The 19,278-nt window shown below is 23.6% G+C and overlaps 1 protein-coding gene across 3 annotated transcripts in view; it reads left to right on the top strand.

The window, feature by feature from the left end:
* Window positions 1-19,278, top strand: part of LOC145840242 (uncharacterized) — a 35,832-nt gene that overhangs the window by 6,107 nt on the left and 10,447 nt on the right. Inside the window, exons 4-11 of one of the 3 annotated variants that reach the window (XM_082947433.1) lie at window positions 5,637-5,721; window positions 7,018-7,109; window positions 9,116-9,190; window positions 11,612-11,778; window positions 13,443-13,613; window positions 15,130-15,362; window positions 18,018-18,075; window positions 18,857-19,069. In XM_082947433.1, the coding sequence (XP_082803559.1) occupies window positions 5,637-5,721; window positions 7,018-7,109; window positions 9,116-9,190; window positions 11,612-11,778; window positions 13,443-13,613; window positions 15,130-15,362; window positions 18,018-18,075; window positions 18,857-19,069 (1,094 nt within the window). Of the gene's footprint in view, window positions 1-5,636; window positions 5,722-7,017; window positions 7,110-9,115; window positions 9,191-11,611; window positions 11,779-13,442; window positions 13,614-15,129; window positions 15,363-18,017; window positions 18,076-18,841; window positions 19,070-19,278 lie in introns of all 3 variants that reach the window. The other 2 variants (XM_082947432.1, XM_082947434.1) reach the window with 2 other exon arrangements.

Raw genomic sequence — 19,278 nt, 5'->3', positions numbered from 1 at the left:
ATCAACATATTATTCCATATAATAATTGCGTATTTAGGCAAGCTATTTTTGCATGTCAGCATAAATTAGTCAGTATTTCTGTGGTTTATTCGTTACTTCATAGTTTTAAATAAATTCCAACTGGTGTGTTTATTTGAGAATATAATTCTTAAGTGCTTGGATATTTTTAAGTCTGTACACTTAAATTGTTTATAAAATATTTCAATTCATGTTTTTAATTTTTTGTACATCACTTTTTTATTTAAAGAAATAGTTTAAAAGCTTGATTCAATCTAAACCAATACTTTTGTTTAGTTTAAACTAATATCATTTTAGTTTATTTAACTATTTTTGTAAAAAACATCCTAAGAAATATTGCATAGTTTGTTAAATTTAAAAATGTTACTATTGATATATATATATATATATATATATATATACAGTGCTATTTTTATTTTAAATATTTATATTAGTTTAAGACTGTTTAATATGTTTATTAAACGTAATACTTTAATTCATATCTTAATTGTTTACAATTATACAATACTTAAGTATAAGTTTTTAAACACCTAGAGAATAATGTCTGTGTTTACTTGTACTATGTAAATCTAGATCTCATTTAAGTTTATTTAAAAAACGGATTTAAAGCGGAATACTAAGGAGTAAACACACATAAATAATTGATTGTTTTGTTTAATACAAATGAGGTTTCCTGTTTTCGTTATTAAATTAATTATTAATATTTTCAGCCAAACTAGTTTGGATTTAAATTAGATTTTTGAAAAATATTTTATAGAATTCTAAATGAATGAATATCTATTAAAAACTAAAAACTAAATCTAATTTTCGTTTTTTGAAATGTTAATTTTTTCTTTTAATTTATTTTAAATTTATTGAATAATATTTTTACAAGAATACTTTTGTTTTTTTTATTAATTGACTCTTTCAAAATTTGATGAATTGTTTATTTTTAGTTTATTTTTCTTAAAAAAGCATAAAATATTTTATACTTTTTAATATTAATTGTACTTATTATTTATACGTTAATTATTCTAGCAGTTTTTAACCTAGTAGCTATATATAATGTTTACTTTAAAACTCATAAAAGGAATTGTTGCGGACAATGTTTTGTTTTCAAAAACGTTTTTAATATTTAACTGAAATGTAAGTGGAAAACCAGCAACATATAAGAAAGGTCAGCATTGTTTGTTTAATAAATTTTATTCAAACAAAGATTCATATTGCCAGTTTGACTCATTCAAATCGTTATGTAAGCCTCGAAGTTTTTCAAAAGTTTCGTTTTACTTTCAGTTAATTTTTTTATTTTTTACCAGCTTCAAACTTGCACATTTGTAAATTTCGTCAACTACATTTAAGTAGTAAGATTTTAAAACAAATAAAGGAAGTTTAAAAAGTCAGTGTATTCAACAAAGTTATGAAGTTTAAATTTTTGTATTTGTAGATAATTCACTATTGATAAAAACTTTAAAACTTTTTAATAATTTTCAACAAAGTTTAACTATTATGAGCCACAGTATTTTTTACTTAGTTCTTATTAAAGATAAAACGTTTTAATAAAAAAAATAAATGATAATATAAAGGTCATCTAAATTTATCATAAACAGCTGCAAATTTTCACTGATAAGATATTATTTAGAAAACTTAATAGCTTTTCCAAAGGCATATTAAAATTCCCATTGTTTTCTTATGCGTAAATTCAAAAAATATATAAAACTAGTAATTTTTTGCAGCTTTAAACGAATCTTTATTTTTTACTTACCATTTGCCAAAAATTACTTATTTTTAAATAGCTTCAAAAAAAAACATTATTAAGATAAGAAATGAATTTAAATCTGTTAATTTTAATTTAGAAAAATAGAATAATTTTTGTGATATATGATCTTATTTAAAATATGTAAGTATTCATTATTTCTTTCATTACTTTAATGAGCAGTTGATATAAAGAAACTTAGTTAAATGTGAAAATAATTTTTGACTAAATATTGAAAAGGACTTTACTTTAATAACTTTACAACTATTTGTTTTCATTTATTGTTTTTCTATACTAATTAAAAAAATAATACATTATTTCAAATGTCATAGCACTATGTATACCCTTGAGACCTAGATGCTACCATTAGAAAAACGCGTTTTAAATTAACAGTACCGCTGCTACTAATATAATATTGAACACATACCAAATGAAAGTTCTTTTAATTTACGTTTATCAAAAAATATTTATATTTTAAAGTAATCTGGAAAACATATAAAAAAAATAGAAAGTAATTTGTCCTGAACTAGTAAACATTACAACAAATTAAAACTTTTTGTTTTTCGAGCTGGAATTTTCTTTAAAAAAAAAATCCAAATTAAAATTTTATTTTTGTAAAGTGGTGAAAATTTTTACAAAAGTCAACCAATTAGTTGAGTTTGAAGGGAAATTTTCTTAAGATTAGTGGTTCAAGGGCACCCTTGTAATAAGATCTTAAGAATTTTAACCCCACTTCAAGTATTTCTTTTATGACGTCACTATGTTGATTGTGTTCTGAGAGATAAATTTAATTTGATTGAGTAACGGTTGTATTTACTTATCACATTATTTATTAATATCTTAATAAAATCTAAAGTTTTTGATTTATCTTGAATATATATTTTTTATCTGAATAGTTTAATAATTTTTTACCAAAAGTAAGAATTTTAAAGAATTTTTTAATTTATACCATGTTCACACTAATACTTGTAACAAGGCTAGCAAGTTGTTATGAGAAATTTTTTGTTGAAATTAAATCACGGTTCAATAATTTTTGTTTGAAGTTTGTTTGTTGTTATTGGCAGCCATTTCTTTTGTTTATCATGCCTTATCTATGTTATTATATATTTCTTTATACTATATATATTTGTTGCTATCTTTTAAACTAAAGTTTCATTTTTACTAAATACTGTATCGTTTTTGATCTTTTTAGTTTTAAAACGTGCCTTTTTTTTTTGTATTTCTTAATTTCTTCCAACTCAAAAGTTTAAGTTCTTAATATTATTAAAGCCTTGAGCTTTTATAAAGTTTTTGTTACGTAAGTTTAAGACATTTTTTACAAGTAGACACGTATAAAGTGTACAGCTTACATACGTTAGTTGAAGCTTAAACTTTAAAACATTTTGAAACATTAATTTTTTTATTTAACAATGTATCAATAAGTGTCGACCAAACATAATATAAACAAACAACAAATTAATAGTTAACCCATTACCAATTACTGCGTATATTAATTAGCAATTATCAACAATTAATTACCGTGAAACGACATTTCAATGCTTATCAATCTATTTAATGTGTGAAAGGTCATACATCAAAGTTAAATATTTATAAAAATAATAATTTATTGCAAGTTTTTAATACTTGTGTTTATACAAAAAGGATTGGTTCAAAAATGCATGATCTCTAAATTCTTATAACAACAAATCTTCCGTTAAGAAAAACAGATTTTAAAGCCTTGATGAACAATTATTTTAGTTAGTGAGCTGATAAAATGTTTATTTGAAAATTAAATATGAAAAAAAAATATAGCTTTTATGTTTTTTAACAACTTGTTTCACGAACTAAACTTAAGATGTATATGTGTTTTGAGGTACAAAAAACATGAAATAACAAGTAAGAAAAATTCGAATTTATTCAAACCGTACCTGGCACAAAATGTCCAAACAAAAGAATTTTTGTTATACAATTTGTCATGTTGTGAGTTTTGTACAAGTTCACTAAAACATGATTGATCACTGCATAGTGGAAAATATATATAAAAAAAATAAATACCTTGCGGTTTGCATTCAATAACTTGTACAAAAAACACAACTTTCTACAAAAAATCTCAAAAATATTTTGATTGAGCGAATGTTGTTAACTTATGAAGTTAAACTGACTGAAATGCTTGACGTCTCATTAATTTAATTGTAAAATTTTAAAAACATTCTCGATAAAATAGCGAATGTCAGTTCAACTGTAAAGGTTATGTGTCCATGGTAATTTATGGTTTAAATTAATATAAAAATGGGAAGCAAAGTCTTTAAAATGTTGTATTTTTCACACAGTGCAAGTAACAATTTAGATTGGGTAAAAATAGAAAGTATGGTTTAAATACTTTAGAATGTATTGAATTTAAGTAATTTCAATCTAACTTCTCCTACATATTTCAGTTATAATTCACGTAATTACTGGATGTGAAACTTAATTATTTAAAACATTTGAATTTTTTCTGTGTTAATCATATAGAACTGAAAATAATATGACAAATTTCAATATAAGCCTTGAAATTTTTGACAATATAAGTATATTTGTATTCAAAACATCGCACAGTACTTTCTAAAAGTTTAAACAAATATTTTCACAGATATAAGACTAGTTTTGAGGCTTCTAACTAAACGATAAAAGCAGTTTACTCAAAATCTCTTAATCCCATTTCACATTAAAATTACTTTTATAACATCTCATTTTGACCACCAGCTTTAAGTTAAGAATTAAAGTTAAATTATTTAAATCTCAAAAGTAAAAATAATTTGTTTTAAGTTCATACTTTTCAACTTCAGCAAATATAAATATATCATTCAACAGCACACTTGACTACATTTTTTTTCGTCAACAGATTATTGCAAATCCGTACTTTCAAGTTCATTTATTCTGAGGTATTTTATTTATTATTACCTATTGATGCGTTACTTTCAAATAACAAGATTACTACAAATTACCTTAATTCAAATGTAAACAGTTTTGGACGTTCAATGCCAAAATCAGTTTAAATATCACAATAAAACTGAAAGTTTTAAATGGTAAATTTGCTGAAAAGGCTTAGTTCGCACAGCTGTTAAAATATGAACAAAAAATTAAAAATAATTGGTTGTCTGCTAATTTATTGAGAAAGTATGTTTATACAAAACAAGTTAAGCTATTGAAAAATTTTTTTTTGAAAAAAATTCAAAGTAAAAAATTCTAGTTTCTTTTCAAAAAAAAATTACATTTATTTTTTCTTAGAAACGTTAGAAAAAATGATATTTTTACAAGTCAATAGACGTAAAAGCTTTTAAATGTAACATTAGTTGAAAAATCAATCTTACTTGAAAACGTGCAAATTCACGTTGTTGATTCTCAGCAATACAGAGATAGTGACGTAGACAATATACACCAGTGATAACCAGGCAATTTTCACAAACCAATCGTAAAACAATCCAAGCTATAGAGAAAATAAGTTCAAGGAAACCAAAGCACATAAGATAAGGAAAATTGCGGGCTCAATTGCAGTTATGTGTTTCAATCACCATAAACTCAAACTTGAAACCACTAATTTGTGTGTAACAAGCTAAATTTTAAATGGAAATATGTGAAAGTATATTTTAGTCGCCCAAATTGTAAATCGGAAGCAATATTTCCATTGTATTTGACAAAAACTGAATGTTTAATTTAATCATCGTGTTTCGGTTTCTATCATAATCTTTGATGTAAAATGACTACTAAATTTTTGTGTTTTTTAATTTTCTTAATTTATTGAAGAAGCATACTTGAGTTAAAGACCAAGTTAAAAATGCTATTTTTAGAACTGCAAAAAATAAAAAATTAAACATCAATATCTGTTTAAAGACATTAATTGTATATTTTTATAACTGTTTATTTTCAGGTTCTACAAAAGAGATTGGGAGTGCACTGACAAGAATTTGTGTTCGGCAGAAACTAGTCCACGGACAATTTAAAAATTTTACTAGGTCTGTTTGAATAAATAAACTTATTAAATATTACTTTAAATAAAACATAAACTAGTACACAACATATTTAAGAAACTTTTAGGTCTGTAAAAAGTCTATTTATAACATAGTATTAAATAATTTAAATAGTTCAAAATCTAGTCTAAGGCCAATTAAAAAGTTTTACTAGGGCTGTTAAGAAAATTGAAACTAGTTAATTATAAATATTTACAACATTAATTATTTTTATTATGTAGCTCCTGTGATACCTTCATTACTTATTTATTATATTTAGAAAACTTTAACCTCATTTTCGAAATTTTCGAAAAAATATCTTGATTACAAGTCAATTTATTAAACACAGTTTTAGTTATTAAAATTATAGAGGTAATTTAAATTATTCTGTACATTTGAAAAGTTTAACTTATGTTTAAAGTTTTTGTAGAGAAATAACAACACTATCTTTACAAGTTAGCACGTTTAATATATAAACTAAAATGTTTTTATTTTAACTATTCTAAACTTTCATAGAATTTATTTTATCATATCAAGACTACTTAATAATTTATTATTAAATTAAACTAGTTTGTATATCTCATAAAATAAGTAGGTAAAAACGATTTTAAAAGTATTATAAAAAAATTTGTTTATAGTATTATGCTTGCTTTTTGTTTACAAGAAATATATTCATTTAAAATAACCATTTGTTTAAGAAACCTAAGAATAACAAGTTATTGTGTCATAATTAAAAAAATATAGTTTCCAACTTTTAAACCCTACATGACTAGTTTTACAAGTAGGTGTTAACTTAAAATAAAAATATAATACTAATTACATATAGTATTGAAAAAGTTATTAAATTGTTAAATTGCTTTTTAATTAAATTAAAAAACTTTGTAAAACATGATACTTAAACGTATACTAATTTATGTTTTAATAATTAATCAACTGTAAAATAATAAAAAACTATTAAAAAGTTTATTGTATTTTGATGGATTATATATAACAAAAATAGCGTTAACTGCAATATTCAAAAAAAACTTTTAGAGATACCATAAGTTTTATATAATCTAAAACAAATATTTATTTTTTCTAACTCTAATATTTTATACAATTTTTTAACATTTTTTCAATGAAAAGAATTAAAACAAATATTTAGCTCAACTATAAATTAAACTAATATCTACTTGAAGTAATGAATGTTTTGTCTAACGTATTAATTTATTCAGCAATTTCATAAGTGATTATTTTCAAACTTTTATTATTCTATCAACAGCTGACTTAGTGAAAATTTTATTAAATATTATTTTTCCACAGTGGACTAAGCGACCATTTTATTGTACCAATTAGTGACAAACTTGACGATTGGAAGAGAAATTCAAACTTCCTTGAAAAAGAACACACCAAAGGTAAGATTAAAAAGATATTTTTACAAAACTATATGCTAATAATTTAAAGTTTTATCATAAGGTTTTAATTCATGTAATTTTTGTAACCTTTTTACGTGTTTTTAGTACTTGAACGTTAATAAATCAATAAAGCAAGTTTTCTAACCTTTCAAATGCAAGCTTTTAAGTTTTATAAATTAAAAAAATGTTTATTTTTCTGTCACATAAATCATTTGGGTTCTATAATAAAGTAAATTATTTTAATTTTGTTTAAAAATAAACATAACCACAACAAATCTTACATAATTGATCAATATTGACAATTAACTTATTAAAGTTCTAAAATAGTTAGTAATAAAGTTAGTTAGTGTTTTTACTATGAGTAATTAGTTTAATAGGCTAGTTAAACCTTACAGTCATTGTACTGTATAGCCGTCATTAAAGCTAAACTATTTATACCAATTTTTTTATAATTGGCCTGATGTTTATAGTTGTTTAACACCTTTAAGTCAGCCTAGTAAAACTAATAAAACTTTCTTTTAATTTTGTTTTAAAGTTTAATAAACATATATATATTTTATTACTTTGAAACAATACTTAGAACCCAACTTGTTATGTTCGTCTTTTGGTAGTTAAGTTAAACTTTAATAGAAATCAAAAAAGTAGTTTTTTAAACACATAAACATATTCATTATCAAATACTCGTTCAAAAACACAAAAAGTAAGCTACTAAATTATTCAAAGTTTACTTTTAAGTTCAAATGCTATAATACTTTTAAAATTTTACTTAAAAGTTAAGTGCAACTCTTGAAAGATTAAATATTTTTTGTATAATCATTCAAATAGTATTTCTTCAAGGAAAATAAACTAGTGAATAATTTATAGGTGACATTTCTCAATGATCGTATGTCGTTACACATGACACTGATTATTTATTTATAAGTCTCATTTGAGTGTTTAAAATTACCTTATTTTGTAGTAGAACATAGTAATTTAATTATAAATGTAGAATTTACACATGATATGAGTTACATATTGATAAATTATCTATTATAAAATGAATTTTAGAAATTAAATTATGTTAGGGTGTTTTGTAGTAGTCCTAAGGGTTCTGAAAATTGCTTATAACTTTATGCTAGCAGTGAGAAGTTAAGAAGTCTTTTATCATTTATTTTTTAGAATACCTCATTAATTCTATTTTTAAAAACCGTTTAGTAACAAAACCTTAACATTTTTTTTTACGGAAAACATTTATTTTTTTATCGATTGTTATTAGAAAAATTTATAGTTTTTTAATTCTTGAACTATATATTTTTTGACCTTTAAACTAAATTAATGTTAATTAAGATAATTGAACTGATACTTACTTGATCAACTCTATAACATAAAAGGTCGTTCTTTATCTACCAAGTTCACGACTAAAACCTATAACATCTATTTCATCTATTTTCTTCAAAACTCTTTGATTTAACACACAAAAGTCCAAGCAAACAATTGAAATTTTTACAATGCAAATATTTACCTGATAAAATTTAATTAATTACAGCAGTGTTTGTTTCTGGATAATCCTTTTTATCTTTAAAAAATATTTTGTCGATCTTTCCTATACTGTTGTATTGCTAATAAAGTTTGCGTTACCAACTCGAAGTAAAACAAAAATTTTACCAAGTTTTTTTTTCGGTTACAGGTTATAAATAATAAATTAGCAGTTTTAAGTTTTTCGCCTAACATATGCGTTTAAGTCGCTGTTAATTCATATTCTAACTTAAACTTTGAATTTAATTTAATGTTTTGGTGGTAGTTGTTATAGAAACCGAAATTTTCAAAAGAAGTAGCTTTTTTATATATAACCGTTATATATAAACGATGTTTTGTTTTATTATCTATTACAATTGTGTAGAAAATAAAAACGTTTAAAAAAATAATTATATACTTGTAATATAAAAGATATTTATAATTTTTATGTGTACTGAATTTTTAAAACACACTTGATTGAAAAAAAAAACTTAAGCTTATATTTTTTACAGAAACAAAAAAACATGTGAACGAAATCAAAAAGCGAAGTGCCGAGGTGAACAAAATGAAAAGAAAGCTTAAAAAAGGTAAATTTTAATAAAATAAAAAATATATAAGACAAAATAGTTAATTATATTTTTGCTTCTTTGTTCGGTTGTAATCCTTCTAAAGCTCAATTACGTTGTTTAGAAGCAATCTTTAATTAACAGTGACGTTTATTAAATGATTGTTTTCTATTTATAATTACTGATTTATTACTAAAACTGAAAAGATATGTTATACTTCATATTAAATTAAAAGATTATATCAAAAACCTTTGAAAGTACAAACTGTTTTAAATTAATAAAAAAAAACAGTTTTTTGAAATACTATTGTGTTTTAGTCGTTAATAAAAGTAATTTTATTTTAAAAATTATAAATATGTTCCTTAATATACATTTTATAAATAGTATAAAATGTTAAAAGTGACATTTTGATGCATTGGTTGTAAAAAATAGAAACTTAAAAGCTAAAAACACAATAAAAGTTGATGTACTAAAGTGCACTTGACAAAAGTTTATAGAAAAAGTAGTAAACAAATTAGCTGTTTTTCTATGCTTGTATTTAAAACTCTATTTTGCATAGTATGCTACTAAGTGCTACTCAGAACATGCATAAGTAGTAAACACATTTTTAAGCTTTGTTATATATTTTTGCAAACTGTTTAGCAGAGTACTTTTAAAAATACATAATAATAACCTGTATTTATTATATTAGAACTTTTAATGGTATGAACAAATTTATGTTAATATATGTTAATTATAAATTTACTAAAATAATTTCATTGCTTATTTAAAGAAATTTAGTTGTGTCAAAATTTTTAGTATAATTGTTTTTTAAAGAAACTTTGTGAACTAATTTTATAACGACAAATAATTTTTCTATGTGGAACATACTAGAATATACTTATGGTAAACATACATACTTCTCTACTATAATATATATATATGTGGTAAATAAATAAATAAATATAAATATTTGTGGTAAATATCTGTCTATATACGCTGGTCGTATTTGAATTGGATTATTGAGTGGTACTTAAGCCGCATCAGTTAGTTGTTATGGAAACTTTTGTTTGTGTTCAGTTAAGTTTCTCAATCAACTAGTATGTGTGTGGTGACTTTGAATTTCATTTGCTGAATTTGAAAAGCTTAATGTTTTGTTAACTTGGTTTTAAAAAATGAATAACTTTTTATTTACAAATAGGTGTTATTTTGAAAAAAGCTGAGTAGAATTATAATCAATTTTACTCTACATTTTACATAAAAGTAATAACTTAATCATGAGTTTTATGTTTTTATAAAAGCTGACATTTATTTAGTTGAGTTTTTTACAAATAAAAATTTCTAAAAATATTTTTCTTATTAAAAAAGTTTTTGTCAAAGATATAGCATGCACTAAAGTTCTACTTAAAGCTTCAATACTTTGAAAAGTACTATAAATAAATTCTATAACTTCCTATATTTATAAATATAAAAACAAAATATCAAATAAAAAACAAGATTATTTTCAGATTCGATTACTTCTTTAAATTTAAAGATTAAGTTTTATAATAACATATTATGTATTCATTACAATAAGACAACTTATATTTCAACAAATGACTTTAGACTGTTTTGAACTTTGATAATTTTTCCTAATCCCTTAATAAAATTTTCATTACAAAGTTTTAACATTTAAAGATGACACCTGTGATAAATGTATTTCTAATACAAGTTTGTTTGCACAAAGGTGTGGCGATATTTTAATCCGATAGTTTAGTAAACATACTTCTTTGTATGATTAATAACCTTGTTATTGTAATTCATAACCGTTATGCTGTTTTGTAAGAAATATTTTTATTGGTTAAAAGTTGATAAGTTAACGATAGTAGTTTATGGAAGTTTTTTCCTATTATTTTTTTTTCTAAAATTAAACTAAGTTCAACACACTATAGAGTATAAATAATGTTTTGTAAAAAATTGGTTTTTTAAAAAATAACCCAACATACAGAGTTTAACAATTTAATAACAAAAATTTTGACAGGATTACGTAAAGCAGGTTAGATTTATCTACTTATGTTTTTTATGTTTTTGATCAGTTATTTTTTGTTCAAAACCGTCGTTTTATTTTTATACTAATAGTGTTAAATATTATATTCAGTATAGTACTTTAATTTAACTTAACTGTACCAAGTCTGTTTACAAAAAGTGAAACTCTTAGTTGGTTAATTACATCAACTTAAGATTTTATGTTTTTTAGTTTATGTTGTTTATTTAGACAATTAAAACAAATCAAGTAGATTGATTATATTGGTTATATCATAAAATAGTTATTTACTTAATCTTAACTGTAAAAATTAGTTTATAATAAGAACAATATGGATAAGAAGAAATTAAAGTTTTATTACATTTTATTTTAACGCACTTACTTTAATCAACTTATTACATTCTTGAATACTAAAAACTGAATACGAAATATTTTGACAGGAACAATAAGAGCGAGTGAGAACCAGCAGCTACTGATCCACATGAACTCAGATGTGCAGGAGAGGATCTGTCAGCTGGAGAAGATCGAAAGGAGTCACCTGAGGAACTTGCTTGTTGAGGAGAGAACCAGGGCTTGCTACTTTGCCACTTCGTTTGCTAGATTTTTGGTTAGTTAATTAAAACATAGAAGTAAATTAAGTAGACAAAAGCTTGCTACTTTATTCTTCGTTTGCTAGATTTTTGGTTGGTTAATTAAAACATAGAAATATATTAATTAAATAAAAGCTTGCTACTTTACTGTTTATTTCTTTAAGTATTAGTATAAAAAAAATTAAATAGAATTTAGTAGATTAGTTTTATTAGTGTAATTTATTAAAATCTACTAGATTTCTTATAAGTTAGAATTAAGTAAAAGATAAACAAAACCAATATTAGTTAATACATTAAATTTATTTAAATACAATAACGCTACCACACTGAAAGATAACTTAAAAAGAACTAAACCTTAAATAGACTTATGTTTTTTGAAGAAATCAAGTTTTTATTATTGTCAATGATAAAAGCGAATAAAAATTAATTAAAGCATTTATTCGATATTTAGGACACCCAAAACTACATGAAAAATTTTTATAATTTTATTATGTAAAAAATACTGAGATTAAAGATAAAAAACGTGCAAATGTTATCTGTACAAGCATCTGTTCAGCAATTTAGAATTTTTTAAACTTTTTTGACCTCTAAATTGATTACATCAAGTAAATTTTGATAGATTAAAAATATACTCTATCTTGCATTCTTGCAAATAAATCAAATTAGAAAAGATTTTTTACATGTTATTTGCATTATTTTGAAAAATTTAATTTATTTGATAGAACTACAAGCTTTTATTTATTAGTAATTTATTGGGAAGTTGTTAAGTTTCTGAAATTCTTTATTTTAAACTTATATTTTATAAAATTCACATTAACTATTTTTTTTAAATTCTGTTTTAACTTGAAAATTTTTATCTTTTTTAATCTAAACTACGAAAACAGACATTACAATAAAGAAAATGTCTATAAACTGTTCCGAAAAATCATATGATACACATGTAAAATTTAATTGACGCATTTCAACAAAAAGTTCTATACAAATTTGAACTTGGTCAACCTAATGTTTCATGGTATTACGCTGATTGAAATTCATACTTTACAATGAAATTTCGCAAAATACGCACTTAGTCTATAAAATTTCACATGAATTTAAAATTCAATAAAAAGCAAGTGTAATTTGAATATGTTTCGGAACTAAAACTTTTCTATTTCGTGATATTGCGTTAAATGAACTATTAAACTTATTTTACTACAAAATTAAAAGTTCAAAAAATACGTACAATGTCTACAAAATTTCTATTTTATAAAGTATGCAAGTGATTTTTAAAGTACGTAATAAAATTTAGTGTTGGTATGTTCTAATAAGATAAAAAAAAACTTATATTCAAATGCTATGCAGAGTTTAAGTTAATTTAATTATGACATTATTTCTTTAAATTCCATAACTTATTTTAAATCTTTTAGCTACTTTTATACTAACTAGTATAAGATTTTTATAAATAAAAGTCAATAAATATTTTCTTATTTTATTGTTTATAATGAATCATCACACTGAACTGAAATAAAATAAATTTTAGTTTAGTTAAACACGACTTACAAGTAAAATATTGGCATGAATCAAAAACAAATATTATTTCAGTAAATATTTTAACCTGCATTACAAAACTTGCAAGTAAAGTATAGACATGAACTAACAACAATTATTAATTTAATATTCAGAGTTTTTAATATTTAAACAGAACCTACAAGTAAAATATGGACACGAGTCAACGACAATCGAGAATCTTTGCACGAATATTCACGATCTTTGCAGGAATCCCAAGCAGCTCCCTAGTAAGATCGAAGATTACATTCAGGAGTATATGAAGGTTCAACACACTAAACATGGAAGTAAACCACACGACAGTTCTGTTAGTTATAGTTTGTATTTATCAGGAATTATGTTCATTTAACTTTTAAGTATCAAATAATAAAAACAATAACACTTACGACTGATGTCACTAAAAAATAAGCAGCTGTTGGCTGGAGAAAACCAAAAACAATTTTATACTAACTATGAATTTATTAATGCAATTGTTGTAGAGTTTTATTTATCTCACATTTTAAGTTGTACTAGTTAAACTAGACAAGTTTTGTATAACTGCAATATATACAAAACTAAATAAACTTCCATTAAACTTTGCTATAAGTCTAAGCTTAACAATAGTTAACTTAGCTTAGGTCTATGTATGAGTTAGAACTAGTTAATACAATCAGTTTGTACAACTATACAAATATTTACATTTTAAAAATAATATAAGTATATTATTTTAAACTTATCATACTTAAAATAGTTCTATATAGGTTTTTTGTTAATGATTGGTAAACCAAAACTTAACATATTGTACTAAACAATGTGTATTTGTTTGATATATTGTTATTATCTTTAAACAAACTATTAAGTAAAACAAATTAGTATGCATTTAGCAAAAACAATTTAATTTCCTATGAACTTTTTTGACCCTACTAACATAACTAATGTGTTTAAATCATATTTTAAAGCATTTGAAAAGCATCTTTTTTAAGATTTAAACATGTAAAAGAAACTGCAGTTTTAAGAGCATAAAAGCAGAACTTGAGCATTAACCTTTATGGCTTTGCATTTTATAGAGTATAAATAACTTTACCTGATATTTACTGTAATGCTAAGTTCTAATGTGTACGGATTTTTATTTAATGCAAAAACTCTTCAGTGCATAGAACTGAAAAAACAGCGACAAAATATTCAAATTAGGTTATTTAAATAATTTTCAAAGTGTTTATAACCGCGGAGTCATGGAAAGTCTATAAAGTTTGTGGTTTAAATACACACATGACTAATTTAAAATTTTACAAGTGCAGTAAAGCTTTTTATCTACCAAACTTTTAAGTGCTTTCGGAAACTGTCTTTTGTTTCTTTTGTTTACTCTTTGTAATCCTTTTGTTCAAAAATAGATATTGTATGTTTAATACCTTGTTTAAAACTTTGTTAATTATAACAAAAGCTGTACATTTTGTAATTTTTATATTTTAAATATTCGCTAGCAAATTTTATTTTTTTTAATTAACTTTATTTAATTTTTTTCTACTTAAAGTAATTGTTAAGATTTATAAAAACAAAATTAAAAATAAAAATTATTTGAAAACTAAGAAACTAAAGTGTGTATATCATTTTTTTTTTTGTATATCTCGTCAATTTCAAATAGTTGTATTTAAAATGTTATGTTATTTTTGTTACTACTTGTCTTTATTTTTTCTGCATGCTAATACTTATAGATACAAAGTTTTTTAAAACTTCTTAGCATATAGTTTTGCAATTTAATATAAGGTACTAAGAAATTTTCATAATTTCTGCAAATTTACTTTAAGAATGACAAAAGTTAACTTAATTTTATGACGTCACAACAGGAGGAAATGACGTCAACGATCAGACGTCTTAGTTTCCGGTCACCACCCGCGTCACCCGGCAACAGAAGTTTCCCTGGAAACCAGAACTCACCAGGATTCCATAGCAACCAGTCTCCAGGGTTCCATGGTAACCAATCACCGGGATTCCATGGCAACAAGCAAGCTGGCTACCAGGGAGGGTTTCCTAGCAACACGCTGAACAACAGGAGAAGAACTAACACGTCACAAAACAGGTGATAATTTTAATAATAATCGAAAATAAATAAACAAGTACGATAAATAAGTTTGTCTATATGGTTAATAAAACATAAACTAAAATATGTAAGAGGTTTATGATGTTTTTAATGTTTAAATTTTTTTAATTAATTTAATATTTTGTTTTGCATTAATTAAAATTATTATAAAGTATCGTTTCCTCTGACTAGTTTTCTTTAGTGTATTTTTTAACTGTAAACTTAAAGACCGTTGAAATTCGTAGAAATCTTGTATATTGAATAAATTGTTTAAAGAAATCTTTAAAAAAAATGTTTTATGAAAGTTCGTGACTTGACAATTTCATGGAAAACTACTTTATGTTGTTTTATGAATGTTTACTACTTTGATTAATTCATGGAAAATAAATTTATGTTGTTTCAACTTTCCTAGACTTCTTATGTTATCCAAACGGATTAGTTTTAATGTGTATATGGTTGATTTAAAACCGTATATATTCCAAGTAATATGTTATTAGTACCCATAACATTTTTGCAAACAAGAACTAAAATCATTTAGATTGTAATCATATGAAGTTTTGTTCATTTGTATTAAATCAAAAGTTTGTTTAGTTATTTCAAACCAATTTTACTAAAGAATATTTATTTCTAAGTTTTCAACAATAATAATAAACCATAAAACAAAGTTTATTTTCTATTTGTGTAAATTTTTAAGCTGATTTCAACTAATAAGTTGTTGAAATAAATGTTTCTTAGTATGGTTGAGATATTTTCTCAGAAAATATCATTAAACTTGGACGAAACAATTATTTTAAGACTTTATGTTTCATGTTTTTAAACGTTTTAAAATCTATTTCAATAATGAAACTTTCTCACAGTAAAAAAATTTCAGCTGTTTAAAAAAAAGCTTATTTTTACTTTACTTGCAAAAAAAAACTACAAAGAATCAATTTATTTGTTCTACGACAATTCAAGAGATTTTAGTTTGATTTAAAGTTGCCACACAAAATACTTCAAAGTAAAATATAAAATAAAACTTGTAAGAAATTGCCACTAACAATATAAAATGTGCTAAAAATAGTATTGTGTACAAAATTTAATTTTGAATAAATATACGCAACGTTTGCGTCCTAATCTGTAATTACACAAAAAAAAACTTTGTTACGTAAATAATGTGGGGTGGTATGTCATTAGTGACGAAAAACTTTGAAGTTTGTGAGAAAAAAAGGGTTGTAAAAATAATACAATACACAGTAAGCTGGTGTGTTATTTTTAATTAGCTAATGTGCTATTTTAATGAGAATTTGTATTGTAGTGTAGTTGTATTGTAGTGTAGTTTAGTAATATAAAAAGATTTAATCACATTGAGTAAGTTTCTTTAAATGAAAGTTTTAAAAGAAATCTATAAATAAACCACTAATACTTCAAGCTGTAAAAGTTTAGACTAAGGAAATATTTAATTATTTTGAATTTTTTAACTTCAGAACCAATAGTACCGACTTATGATTAAAACTAAAACTACTACTAAATTAAAATAAAAAATATATGTTTTTTATACAACATAAAATACTTTGCAAAATTTTAAAGATGTTTGTCATATTTTTCTCATTATTTTACCTCTTTTGTTAGCAAAAACTTATTCCAAGGTTTACCGGTAGTTTCTGACGTAAATTTTTTTAAAGTCATCACAATACCTGAATATAGATTTTGTTTCGTAACATTAAAAAATTTGTAGTATCATTTGTTTTGGATAAACTTTGGATATTAATTTCTCAAACTTTATTTAACACTGTGGATTATTTTTCAAGTTTTTTAAATGCGTATACTTTATTTTCCTCTTTACTTTAACTCTTTTGTTATAAAATTAATTCTAAGGTTTACCGGTGCATTGCTTGTACATTATGACGTATGTTTAAAAATGTTTTAGTCAAAAAACTGAAGAAAAACAAATTGCAAAAATATTTTACGAAATGAAGAATTAATGTTTTTTATTTATTTAAATACTTTGCTAAATGACAAACTAAGGCTTATTTGAAATATAGAAAAAAAATATGAAGGCGCTTTAGAAGTTACTTTTCCAATCAAAAAAAAAAAAAAACAGATAAAACTTTGAAAGGCAAAAGTTTAATTTATCGAAATTTAAAACTTCCCAGTACGTGACAATATAAAAAAAACATAAAAAGTTTTTAAGTTAATTTCCATGAAAATGTAATATGCGTTCTAGCTTGAGTTAATTATTAACAAATGTTATATAAATAACACCACGAATGTCAATAAAAATTTAATTTAAACTATTAAACGTTTTTGAATGACAACATTTATTGGAATGTTGTTAAACATAAATAGATTACTACAAAATAAATTTGAAATTATGCAACATTAGGTTCTCTAACTGTAGTACTGTTATTTAAGAAATATTAAAATTGAATTTTATTGAGTTAATTTTGTAACTTTATTAGTAATGCGATAGCTAATATTATGCAATTACGTTTTGTCTTACTTTAAGCTGATTTTTTAACCACTAATTTTAAGCTACAAGTATCTTAGCATTTGTATATTGAAAAAAAAGAAAACTTTAAGTATTTTATATATTAAACCATATATACTACATACCAGCTTTAATTTTTAGAAAATTGTAAGGATTTATGTAGTTTTAGTTATTTAATTTTTTTTCAGTTTAAACAGCATTGGAACTTCGATTTGCAGAACATCATCATTTGTCAGTCAACAAAATGTTAGTTTGTTTATTATAACATTAATTATTTAAATTGTTAATGTAGTTTATTTTTGTAGTAATGATTTTAACTTTCTGCTTAAGATAATTAGTCTTAAATATAAGAACTTAATTTACAAGATCGTTAAACTAAACAGTGTAAACTTGTACATCATTCCTAATAAAACTTGTAATCAAAGTATTCAATTCTTATGTAAGTATATTTCTTACAAACTTTTTAAAGCTTTTAACAAGTTTTTTATTTTTTTATGTAACCCTAGGATCTTGTTAACATACTTTTTGATTGGAACATAAATTTTGAACTAAAAACTAGTTTTTTACATCTAAATTGCGTCTTATGTGCATTGTGGTTAAAGTTTTTTGTGTTCAACGGAAATCAAATATTTAATCAACATAAAAAAAAGTCTTTTCATGACACGAAAAAGAAGTTTTATTAACTTTGAAAGATGTTTTCAATACTTTTCTGTCAATAAAACATGATAATATAACATAAGTTTTAAGTTTTTATATAAGAAATTTTCTGAAAACTACTTAAAGAAAAAATCTGAAAATTAAAAAAATCAATTTTTGTGTTAAGTTTATTATGTCTCTCAAGCTTTTAAATACTGTTTTACAGTTTCTTATAGTTTCTATTTTTACTTACTTTTTCACTTAAACTTGACTTAAACTACTCATAATGTCGCTTTTAAGATTCTTTTTCAAGTATGTATTTTTTTGCTCAGTTCAGTGATAAACTATTAGTTGTTTTTATATTTTATTACAAAAGCAAAATCCTGTAAAGCAAAGAAGCTCTTCAGCTTGTGGCTTCATTCAAACAACCCCAAAAACCACCCCGAAATCAACTCCCAAGTTGGCCCCTAAGTTGATCCCCAAACGCCCCAAGTCTGCAATTAAAATCCCCAGAAACATATTCAGGGTGAGCAGAAGTGGATCTTTGGACTCAAGACCCCCGTCGGGTTTTCATCAGACCCCGAAAACTTCCACCCCTGTCAAGGTTTGTACGTCATAATACGTTTATGACGTCACGCTTGGTTTGCAGTGAGGCTTTGTGACGTCATGTAATTGCTACTATGACGTCATTGAAACTATGTAGATCTAGCTGGGTGGTCTGAGTAGATAAATGTCATGAATTTCATAAAAAACAGTTTAAGTTTCGTTTTGGAATATTTTAAAATTTTATGGTCATTTATTTTTCGCTTAAGT

Source organism: Thalia democratica, chromosome 7 (assembly GCF_965202585.1).
Source record: "Thalia democratica chromosome 7, ktThaDemo2.hap1.1, whole genome shotgun sequence".
Lineage (NCBI taxonomy): Eukaryota > Metazoa > Chordata > Thaliacea > Salpida > Salpidae > Thalia > Thalia democratica.
Note: the sequence above shows the minus strand (reverse complement) of the source record. Positions and strands in the feature narration are given on the sequence as shown.